Below are 12,415 nucleotides of genomic sequence, written 5' to 3'. Positions count from 1 at the left end.
CTACATTTGGACATCAAGCTCAACTAGATTTCATTTACAAAACTTGGTGAGTTTTTAATAAAGTGTTGAAACTAATTTCCAATCAACTGATCCGCTTAGATCACGAAAAGTATCAATTATTCAATTTCAAGTCCTTGATAGACATTCAGAAGTTGTAGGAAAATTAAGATATGACACTTTTATGAATAACAAAGTACTCGCTATTTGCTTACACACACAATATTAATTACGGTTTCACACAAAGTTGATTTTCTACACTTTTCCATGGACTGATATTCAGCAGCAAATCTTCATTTGGCAAAATTCAGTGCAGAGAATTAAATTCCAAAACATAAATGTGTTCAATTCAGAAAATAGTACCAAATACAGTGACACCTTGAAGTCAAAAGTCTTGGGAATCACTGTAAATATTGGAGCTCTCAGAACTCAAAGACAAGGGGAGTGAAAATATTAGTCGACAGTTTGATTGAATAAGATTTCAGTTTTATTCATGGATGTGTGCTGATCTGCAGTACAGTATTTTTCTTTTATATTTATGTAATTCAAAAATCTGTATTATTTTATCTATTATTTAATTACTATATAGTACAGGATATAACCTTTATCTATAAGAAAACATCTTGATTCATATCATGTTATATATAAGTTAGTGTGCTATTTTACTTGCAATAGATATGTTCATTTATGTCATCTTCGCGAGGCAAGGGAGATAACTGACTATAAACGTCCAGTTTCCACCTGTTGTGAAACTAGTTAGGAAATATGGAGTTATATTTTGGCTGGACTAATAAGTCATTGCACAGTCGTATTAAAATCGTGTAACAAAATCAACATTCGGTTCATAAACTGACATGCAGATTCCGGCTGATCACATTTGCAAAACATGTGTACCGACAACTTATCATCAACAGATATTTACGAAATATGTGCATGTTTTTAATCAAGGTGTTCACGTGATTTGATGCACTTCGCAAAAATAAGACCTGGTTTATTACAATAATCTTGATTATCGAACAAATCATCTTCACTAGGCGACACCATTTTTATTAGAAGCAAATGCAAGTGATATGTGAGGTGGAATCTGATTGGTCAATAGGAGAGGCTAAGAAGGGACATCACTTCACTGGTGGCGCTATGATCGAGCCTAAAAATTCCAGCCCAGTTTGGCAAGGGTGGAAACTGGACATTTACAAACAGTTAACTCCCTTGCCTCAGGAAGATGATTTATGTATTTCCCTCAAATTCTAACGTAAGCAACATTCCACTAATGATGACACAGTGCCATAACGACAGGGAACACGGCCGTGATACAGTATTAACAACCTGGCTGCAGGACTCCCAATCTGCTCTGGGGAGTGTCATAAAATGGAATACATTTTTGTTTCATATATGGCAAAAAAAATATTAGTCTTGGTTCTCAGGCACCGCCCGCATCATCATAAAGTCTGCCGCATGTTTCGTTTTTATTTCCGTTTTTAAAAAAATATATATAAATCCTAATACTTAAAAAAATGCAATCCAAATTGAATGCAGTTACTTCCCTTTATATGCGCACTGCTTCACAGCACATCTCAGGTTATGGTGATGGCTGCAATAGGAGTTTGTATGCTTGTTTATGTAGGGAGGCCCTTTCCCAGGATGATGGTACACAACTGTTTATTTGGTTACATACTAGTTTGAACAGTCATTGCCTTAGAACCAATTCTTTTATTTTTTTAAGCCAGTAACATTTTATCTTTGACGGTTTGACTTTAAGCCAATGATTCTTAGCTGAGACATTTATATGGGTGATAGTTTGCCATATAATATCAGACAAAAGCTCACATGATTCATGACAGTTCGAATGCATAAACCATTCCAGCAGACATCCTGAAGAGCAAAGAAGCTCCCAATTTACATCCAAGCTGCAATATATTCTAAATAATACTGTTTGATAGTAATCCTAAGTCATCAAGGCTTAATCACCATAGGTTGTTTTCACTTAGTCCCAGCTGTTCAACATGTCTTCTTGCAAATAAAGGTTCAGTTAACGCTGGTCACACATAAAGATACTCCTTACCAGTTGTGAGGAAACAAGTTCTGTGTACAAACTCCCATCCCACACCATTGCAGACATAATAGTTACAAAAACAAAAACAAAAAACTTACCAACTAAAAAACCAACAAACAAATTTTGCTCTTGGGTTCTTGTTTAATGATTAAGATGGTAAAGAGAGTGAGTGAGTGAGTTGGGTTTAACGCCGCTTTTAACAGTATTCCAGTTATATCACGGCATGTCAGCTTAATGTGGGAGGAAAGCCCGAAGTGATGCAGGTCTCAGACGTTTACCACTTCGGTGAACCCACAAACATGGGTATGGTGCTGAGAAACATAATCAGGGCGAACCGGGATTCGAACCCACAATCATAGAGTTCTAGCATGCCAAGGGACGCAACTCCTCACAGCGAATCACGGCGCCTTAGACAACTGGGCCACCCGTGCCCTCTGATGGTGAGGAGATATTTCTAAGGTGATGTTATGCTTTAATCAACTGATGGTTCAAATTATTAGAATCTCAATGATTATCATTTTGTCAAATTTCAAGATAATAGATAAAGTCATTAATAAAACACATAAGTTTAGGAGATAAACAAATTAATTATCACGATGTAGAATACTCAATTACCCTGCAAATCCTGAAACATATTTTGTTTATCAACATTGCATGCTAGCATGATATGCAATGTTATCACAGTAGTAAATTTATAACGGATCATCATTATGTTGAATGTTTACTAACACATTAACTATGTCATACACAAAATGTTTCTTGATCTTTATTCAATTAGGATTGATTGATGCTGGTTTTCTTTACTGAGTTCAGTAAACAAAATACCTGTCATTGGCGACTCAAGGGCGGACAACTCTACATTATCGCAGTATCAGTGTTTTGTGTGTGATACGTGAGGATTATGTGGTTTACATCACTTCCTGTTTTGGATTATGCATAATCAATATTCATACGATTATGTGTCAAAGGACATCGTCCAAACAAGTGGATTCTTTTCTAACCAATTCCGCATGTAGGTAGGGGTAATTACACTTCAAAAACATTCCACACATGTATACTTACGAGTAGGTGTGATATAATGCAACGAAACATGTATTCGATCATGCGATGAAAAATTGTGCTTAGTTTTGCATAAGTAAACAGTCGATAGGGGATGTAGATTACGAGATTTACCGATACCGCGATAATATAGAGTCCTACTATAAGATATTTCTGTAGCACTCTCTCCCTACGTTAACCCGCAAGGCTGTGAGACAGACATGCCGTCAATCTGGAATGCTATGATGTAGCAATGGAATGCTATGTCAATACAATGAATGATGTCACATGCTTTTGTGATGACCAAACAATCCTGGTTAGCAGAATTGAATTTGCTCTAATATATAGTCATCAAACTTAACATATAATTAACATGACATCAATTTTGAACATTTCTTTTAAAATTCAAGACTGAGAAAATTAGTAACTTATCCACAACGTGTTCATGTGAACAATTTCCAGGATCAAATTTCATTTCACAATTTCCACCAAATCAGATTTCAGGACACACTTCAATTCATTTTACAATTCTTATTTAGATTATGGTAGGTTCAATGGATAATTTATATCAGGTCATCACAAGGGTACTGTTAGGTAGCGATAGAAACTAACAGTTTTAGTCAACTAGTCCTTATAATGATAAGATATAGCAAAACACTTAAAAAGGGCAAATTTCTACAAGTCCTTATGATACCTTGACTATTGGGCAATTTGGCAAGGACTACAAGACTAGCGCCAATTTTTACCACTGTTAGGTATGACAATACTGATACCTATTCAAGTGCCCCTATAGTTTCTATGGCCACCCTATTGAGGTCCTGCTCTTCTAGAAATAACAATGTGAGCACCATATGATGTGGAAAGAAACTACACGTTAACATCATCACAGGGTGTGACGAGAGACCGCACGATCTGCCACGCACATCAACACAGGAATGTACTGTATACACATGGACAGCACTATAACCACTTCTGCAGTGAATGCCAGCTCTGCATGGAATATATTGGAGGTTCCGATTGGCTTGTGTTGCTGTCATGGCAGACATTCATCCACCTTCATCAGTTTCTTCACCACTCCCTGAATAGCCCCCAGGGATGGGGAGTCCTTGTACACGTCTGCAATGTTCTTGCCCTGGTCCAGACTAGCCGTTAGCTGGGGGTCCAGTGGGATTGTGCCTGTAACACAGTGTGAGTGAGTGAGTATGGTTTTATGCCGCTTTTAGCAATATTCCAGCAATATCACAGCGGGGGACACCAGAAATGGGCTTGACCATGTCGGGAATCAAACCCGGGTCTTCGGTGTGACGAACTAACGCTTTAACCACTAGGCTTCCCGACCGCCCCTACCTGTAACACAGCATCATATTAGGGCTTAGAGTTGTGTTTTTGTTTGTTTGTTTGAACTGTATATCGCCATCTATAAAGCGACCCCAGGTATAAGACTTTTATATTCCCCGACTATAAAGCGAATAGGAGTGAAGTATGTTCCCACTGCATATACAATCCCTACATTTGCAATAAAAACGTGTTTGTTTTAGCAGAAAAAAATTACATCGTTTCCCTTCAGCAAATTCAGGGAAACAAACAGATCATAACAATTAAACTTGGTCCATACAAATTTAAAGTTGAGATAAAACTCTTCAACCCTGTGTACAAGTTGACCCACCTTGAAAGCCCCCTATAATTCGAGGTACGAAAAACTTGCCTTATACCAAGGCGATATACGGTAGTTTTATCACTGCACTCATAAATATCCCAGCTATATGACAGGGGTCTGTACATGATTGAGTCTGGACCAGACAATCCCGTGATTGATATCATGTTTGTTAGTTTGCTGATTAATGTTGCAGTCAGCAATATTCTAGCTACATGCTGGCAGTCTGTAAATAATCAAGCCTGGACCATACAATCCAGTTATTGATATCATGAACATTCAATCATGGAATACGATGACATGCATCAACTAAGTAAGTGAGTCCGACAACCCGATCCCGTTAGTCGCCACTTATGACAAGTACCCCTGCTGAAGATCAATTCAAACTCAGATCTTCACGGGTGTTGGAGTAATGTGGTGGCACATGGTCCTGTGTACTGCACACAGGTAAAACATCAGGCAAAGTTAAGAAACGTCAGTTGGTGAGAATAGGCGAATTGGTGACTGTGTTTGGCAGCTTGACTCCTGAGAGGAGTCATCATCATCATCATCACCGTCATCATCATCATCATCATCATCATTGTCGCCATCATCATCATCTTCATCAAAGCAGGAGGTGAGCCCTAAACATGCTAAACCCAGGATCAACAGAACATAGTGTCTTATGTGAAATGTGTAAGGCAAAACAAAATAAAAGAATTGGTTCTCAAGTAATGACTCTTGAAAAATAAGTGCGGGCGGGTGGTTTTTTTGTTGTTTTTTTGCTTGTTCAATCTAGTATGTAACCAAATAAACAAGCAAGTATAAACAAGCATACAAACTCCTATTGCCACATGACTATAACACAAGATGTGCAGTAAAGCAGTGCACATGTAAAGGGAACTGCATGCTATATTGGATTGCATTGTTTTTAAGTATTAGGATTTTTATATTCTTTTGAAAATGGAAATATAAAACGAAACGTGAGGCAGACCTTTTGATGGTGCGGGCTGAGTCTGAGAACCAAGACTTTTTTTTGTTTCAGCCTAATACAAACATTTTCTGACATCTTACCTAAGAAAGGTACTCCACTCTGCTTGGCTAATGACTCTCCTCCACCCTTGGAGAAGATGTTGGTACATTCCTGGAACAAGAACATGTCACAGGATCACTGCAAACTCTCGCCAATACGTTCCCAAAACAGCACAAAATAAAGTCAATCTAGTCAGATGTCTGGATCAAACATTTTTGTTAAAAATATCAAATGAATGACAGAAATAATATATCACGATCAGTTGACCCCTATTCATCCTTACCTTGTTTCTTGTCAATCTCACAACACTGGAAACATGTAGTTTTAATATTTTATATTATTTCATTGTCAGGGCGGTCGGGTAGCCTAGTGGTTAAAGCGTACACTCGTCACGCCGAAGACAAAGACATGGGTACAATGTGTGAAGCCCATTTCTGGTGTTCCCCGCTGTGATATTGTTGGAATATTGCTAAAAACAGCATAAAACCATACTCACTCACTCACTGATTACACTGTTCTGTAATATGTTTATCCTGATGAAGTTCAGTGGAAACTCATAAATTTAACGAGGTTCCACATTATTAACATAAAATACTTGAGGTCACTGATCTGAAATAGTAAACTTGTAGCCATTACATAAACATTCTTCAGATTTATTGACCATGTCTGGGACGAGCATGAGATATCAACTCACCGCACAGTGGGGGCAGACATAGCCACTCATGTTCTCTATGATGCCGATCACAGGGATCCCCGTCTTCCTGCAGAATGTCAGCTCTCTCCTCACATCTCCGACAGCCACAGCCTGAGTAGAGACACATACATTTATTATATATACTACTCAAAAGAAGTTAAAGAACACCAGATTTTGAGGAATAAATATTGTATATTGTATGACAAGCATAGTTTGTTTGTTTGTTTGTATGTTGTTCAATGACGGACTCAGCAATATTCTAGCTGTATGACGGCGGCCTGTAAATAATCGAGTCTGGGCCAGACAATCCAGTGATTGCAATATCATGCAATACACATACAGTATCAACATCGTCCCAGGTACACAAATGCCAAATTAGTCCAATTTATGCTTAACCTTGTGATGAAATACTGTATTTATCTCAAATTGTAAAACAAGTATTTCACCCTTTATGCCGGAACTACTTTCAGTCTGCCTCAATGACAGAAAAGATAGAACATGGGCCTTTTCACGCCACAACAATATGTTTATTCTATGTCTACTCCGAGCCTACCTGTGGTGTAGTGACTAGCACAGCCCCATCTGGATTGTATTTCTTCAAGGCCTCCATCACGGAGATGTGTTCGTCGGACGTCCCAGGCGGGGTGTCGATGATCAGGTAATCCACATCATGCCAGTACACATCACTCAGAAACTGTTTGATCATGGCTGCCGGAGAAATAGGTCAATGTTTGAGTCACATTCTACATGTTCTCGGCCACTTTCAACAAAATATATTTATCATTTACACTGATCACGCTGATGATGAATGTTTGTTTGTTCGTTGCACAACATTGTATGATGTCACACTCAGCAATATTCCAGCCATATGACGAATGCCGGTAAAAAGTCTGAACCAGATAAAGCAGTGATTGATATTATGAGCAGTGATCCAGTGAATCAACCGAGTCATTAAGTTGCCTCTTTTGAAAAGTATTGGTGTGATGACAAAAAGACATATGACAAAACTGAAAATGTAAATTTTTGGGCCTCTATTAAGCAAAGATTTCTTAGAAATTACATTTCTGAAGAGTAATACCGTAATTACCGTTTTTCTTGGGACCCCTCCACACAACAGCATCATCCCTGTTGTTGAGCAGGAAGGCAATGGACATAATGCCAATCTTCTGTTCCTTGTCCACGTACACCGGCAACCAGCTGCCACAAGCAAGAGTGAGTGAGTGAGTGAGTGAGTGAGTGAGTGAGTGAGTTCCAGTTATATCTCAGTTTGTCAGCATAATGTGGGAGGAAAGCCCGAAGTGATGCAGGTTTCAGACGTTTTATCACTTCAGTGAAACCTACGAGCAAGGGTATGGTGCTGACAAGCCTACAAACATAATCGGGGGTGAACTGGGATTCGAACCCACAATCATAGGTTTCTGTCATGACCAAGGGACGCAACTCTGCACAACAAATTGCGGTGCCTTAGACGACTGGGCCTGCCGTGCCCCCGGCACAATCGATAACGGTCATGATGCAAGGCAATGCCATGTGGAGCCAGTGATAAACCTACTTTCACACAAGTAACCTGGACAAATACATGAGAAATTAACATATGAATACTGAAAAGGAGAAATTATCAATCTAATGAGAAGGAAGGGAGCTAACTCTGTAGATCAGACCTACTTGTTATGTAGCTCATGTCAAAATAAGATTCACCGAGATTGAATATAATTTTTAAAGCATTCCAGTTGTTAGCATACTTAAATTTAAAGAGGCACTCCTCAATATCCTTACAAGGTTTTAGGTGACACAGAAATGTGCATCCAGTACGCACAAATGTAGAGAATTGATGCAGAAAAAATATATACTGCATCCCGACCCCCAAGGGACGCACGACAATATTCACTGTAGCTTCATCACATCAAGATTAGTTATTGGTGTCTGTTATTTCATCCACAATCATGACCACTGTCCACATGATCACTGATTCATTCCAGGCTCTAAAGTAATTATCTGAACGTACAGTACACAACACCATTCCAGTACTTTACAGGACGTCATAGTGCCTGAAGGACTCTCAAACTGAATTAGTCTCCCAGACCCCCACTTTTGTAAGTCAAGGTAAAACCCTGCTTTCAAGAGCACTGTGGCACACTTAAATTCCAACGGGCACCCCTCAATATCCTTACAAGTGCACTGTGGCATACATAAATTCCAACGGGCACCCCTCCATATCCTTACAAGAGCACTGTGGCACACTTAAATTCCAACGGACACCCCTCAATATCCTTGTGCACTGTGGCATACATAAACTCCAACGGGCACCCCTCCATATCCTTACAAGAGCACTGTGGCACACTTAAATTCCAACGGACACCCCTCAATATCCTTGTGCACTGTGGCATACATAAACTCCAACGGCCACCCTTCAATATCCTTACAAGAGCACTGTGGCGCACTTAAATTCCAACGGGAACCCCTCAATATCTTTACAAGAGGACTGTGGCGCACTTAAATTCCAACAGGAACCACTCAATATCCTTAGGAGTGCACTGTGGCATACATAAATTCCAACGGGCACCCCTCAATATCCTTACAAGAGCACTGTGGCGCACTTAAATTCCAACGGGAACCACTCAATATCCTTTTGAGTGCACTGTGGCGTACTTAAATTCCAACAGGCACCCCTCAATATCCTTACGAGTACGCTGTGGCATACTTAAATTCCAACGGGCACCACTCAATATCCTTATAATCATTTCCACCATTACTTACCCTTCTGGACACTGATGGATTTCATTGCCCTCCACATTAAACATGCGTGGTATGCTGGGGCCGCAGAGGTCGACATCCAGCAGGCCAACCTGTCAAAAAATAGTCATTAAAACAGCTATCCATCCTCTCATGTCAGGATGACTGCAAGTTAATTCAACCAAATGATAACATCCTAGGAACATCACAAGTTGCATCGTCCCGAGGCAAGAACGTCCACTTGACTTACAGTAAACTACGGTTATAACGAACTCAAATGGACCACTCATTTTAGTTCATTATAAGCATATATATACAAAATCTATACAGCAAATAGCCAGGATCAAAAATGAAGTTTGTAATATCTGCCAGTTCTTTATAAGCGTGTTCATTATAAACATATTTTACTGTGTTATCAAAGTTTTGTTTCTTGCCACATCAAGCCCACTTTCCAGTGCTAAATATGATTGGAATATCGCACATATCCAATTAGAGAACATTTCACACAATCAACATCCACTGCTGGTATACCTTCGCATGAAAGTGATTTACCGCTGCCTGTCATTGTTGATACGAATATGTCTTTTTCATCTGTTAAACCCCCCAACAATTGCCTATGTTTTTGTGTCAGGGTTGAAATCGCAAATGTTTTTCGCAATCTGATCGACTAGGTCTATGGTAGTCGCCATCTTTGTAAAGCTGTACGAGATAAGAACAGCAATCTGATTGGATATTGCGTTTTCATTACAAGGGGCACAACTCATGATCTATGCCAGGTGGAAACAGGGTGGAGCCAAGAAAAGTGGCCTTGTTGATGCAAGGGTAGAAACTAGGCTTTGATATAGGCTAGTGGACACTCTTGCCTCGGGAAGATGCACAAGTTGATGCAGCTGAACCATCACACACCATAGCCAGTACTTTCACTTACATGTTCTGTTAATGTTGTCAGCAAAATAAAATCAGACCAAGCACTGCACCTGTATATTCCTCCATCACCTGTGCACACATATGGCCGCTATGCTGTGTAATAGTGACATGTGTTTTTTAGTCCAGAAATGATTTGTTTGTCTGTTTGTTACTGTGAAGTTACTGTGAAGTTACTGTGGAAATCCCTGCATGATAACACATGCTGAACATCTTGAGTGAGGGATGTATTTCAATGCATGATGTGTATGAGAGGTGAGGTGAAATGGGGTTTAACGTCGCGTCCAAGATTATTGCACTTATATAGCGAAGTGCATGCACGTGTATATGTGTGTGTGTGGCTGCTTGTACTAGTCTGGACTGATGCCGATTTATAATGCTAGCCCACTGAGATACCATGCCGCAGTTTAACATGAATACCCCACTCAGACACAGTATAGTGACTCCGAGCCAACCAGTCCTTGTTTTAGCCCCTTAATGCCGAACGCCAGACAGGGTAACAATAAGTACCATCTTTTAACGTCTTTTGGTATGACCCGGCTGGGCATGGAACCCCAGACCTTCCACTCTCTGGGTGGACGCTCTACCACTAGACCATGGAGGCAGTCAATGTATGTTGATGTATGAGAAGCACCTCCTTGGGTAACCATCTTGGGCAACCAAGGTCCACTACACAACCTGCATACCTTCTTTCCTTCAGCTCGTAATCCAAGTGTCAGTTGGGTGGCAACTGTGCTCTTCCCTACCCCTCCCTTTCCTGACAGCACCAGGATGACATGGCGGACAGTCGAGAGGTGATCGATCACTACAACAATGGAATAGTACACACATGGCTAGATGGACAATGTCGACAGTATGTCTTTAACATTACAAAAAAACATGGTTACATTTTTACAGGTGTGTTAAAAAAGAAACATTCTTTACAAAGGAGGGTTTGAATCAACAAGTCACCTCCAATAAACTGATAGTCATTAGAAGCATGGAGGATTGAACTCACACTGCCAACTTGAAGCTAAGCTAGGATAATGTGTTGCTCTAATTAGCCAACCCCTTTCCAAGTCACAGCTATCACAAATAATTAGTGCTTGTTTACCAAGTCATCAGCACGTGATTATTTACCCATAGAAGTCATTTTCTTCGTGGAACTCAAAACTTGATAACAATTGTACTGATTTTCCTCAAATTACATTGGATTAATTTCTTAAAAGTGATAGCGAACCTATACCCTATCTCACAACTAACCCAAAGGATCTAAATGGGGCATTTGATTGGAAAGGGGACCCAAGGGCTATGGAGAGAGTTGGGGGTAATCTGTCCGACCCCGAACACAACTAACCCTGGGGATCAAGATCTGGGAAGCGAGAGCCACAGCTGGCAGTCTGAGCCAATTAGCATTATATAAGCTGCCCCAGTAAACTGATTTATTGCCCTGATTTATATTCTATAAGAATGATAACAATGGCAACCATGATAACAGTTTTCTATAACACTCTTTCAAAAGTCATCTGACATCTTGTCTGGCAATATGATGAAAATGATTCCTGTCAGATGTATGTCAATTAACTTTCGTGACTAACAATTATGAGCAACCACTCAGTATACGTTACAGATTATTTATATCACATTTATACATATTAGAGCTACTGTAAAATAACAAAATATTTATATGAAAGTATTTGATAATATATATGTCAAAGCGTTTTCTGACAGGCTGCTTAGATCTACATATTGTAAGATAACTAAAACATTTTATGCAGAGAGATTGGCAACAAAGACACATAGTTGAAATATCCTGCATTTCACGAAAACACTGAATTAATCACATATGACTAGAAAATTAATAAACCAAAAAAATACACGTAGATCTAACTGAAGAAGGGCGAAATCTGCATTGTCATAGTCAAAATTGTCAAAAACAATTAGGGTTTTTTTTTATCAAAAAGGGGATAATATAACGTTATCAAGGAGAGTTCATGCTGAAACTCGTATCACACATTCGCATAATTGTTTACGTGTATTATGTCATGCATAGACTAAGAGCGGAGGACTAAGCAGCTGGTAACTGGCCTTGCCCCCGAGACAGAAAACCCCTAAATGCAATGTTTCACGACAATATACAGGTTAAAACATCGTGGCGCTAACAAAGAAATTAAACCAGATTTGCATGACACGCAAGTGGTGCAAATGACAATGATAAGCAATGAAATCAATTGGCAACTGACTAGAAATCTAGAAAATTCTATATAGATCGGTAATGTGTTATACCCGTGGGCGCGGCCATCTTGAAAATGTGATCTCGCAATCGCTCGC

At 39.5% G+C, this 12,415-nt stretch overlaps 1 protein-coding gene across 1 annotated transcript; it reads right to left on the bottom strand.

Annotated features, from left to right (window-relative positions):
* Nucleotides 1–1,850: 1,850 nt before the first annotated feature.
* LOC139469343 (cytosolic Fe-S cluster assembly factor NUBP2 homolog) lies at nucleotides 1,851–12,399 on the bottom strand. Its single transcript, XM_071251483.1, has 8 exons — nucleotides 12,371–12,399; nucleotides 10,792–10,910; nucleotides 9,206–9,294; nucleotides 7,536–7,645; nucleotides 7,002–7,156; nucleotides 6,449–6,559; nucleotides 5,796–5,865; nucleotides 1,851–4,264 (listed from the first exon to the last, which is right to left on the bottom strand). The coding sequence occupies exons 1-8, from the start codon at nucleotides 12,384–12,386 to the stop codon at nucleotides 4,122–4,124; spliced, it is 813 nt and encodes a 270-aa protein (XP_071107584.1). The 5' UTR covers nucleotides 12,387–12,399; the 3' UTR covers nucleotides 1,851–4,121.
* Between the last annotated feature and the right edge of the window lie 16 nt (nucleotides 12,400–12,415).

This window comes from Haliotis cracherodii, unplaced genomic scaffold, assembly GCF_022045235.1.
Source record: "Haliotis cracherodii isolate W230 unplaced genomic scaffold, xgHalCrac1.p SCAF_2, whole genome shotgun sequence".
Classification (NCBI taxonomy): Eukaryota; Metazoa; Mollusca; class Gastropoda; order Lepetellida; family Haliotidae; genus Haliotis; species Haliotis cracherodii.
Note: the sequence above shows the minus strand (reverse complement) of the source record. Positions and strands in the feature narration are given on the sequence as shown.

Coding starts and splice junctions, on each gene's coding strand:
- LOC139469343 (XM_071251483.1), bottom strand. Junction 7,646..9,205: donor ATCCATCAGTGTCCAGAAGG/GTAAGTAATGGT, acceptor TGCTTGTGGCAG/CTGGTTGCCGGTGTACGTGG. Junction 6,560..7,001: donor TGCTAGTCACTACACCACAG/GTAGGCTCGGAG, acceptor GTCTCTACTCAG/GCTGTGGCTGTCGGAGATGT.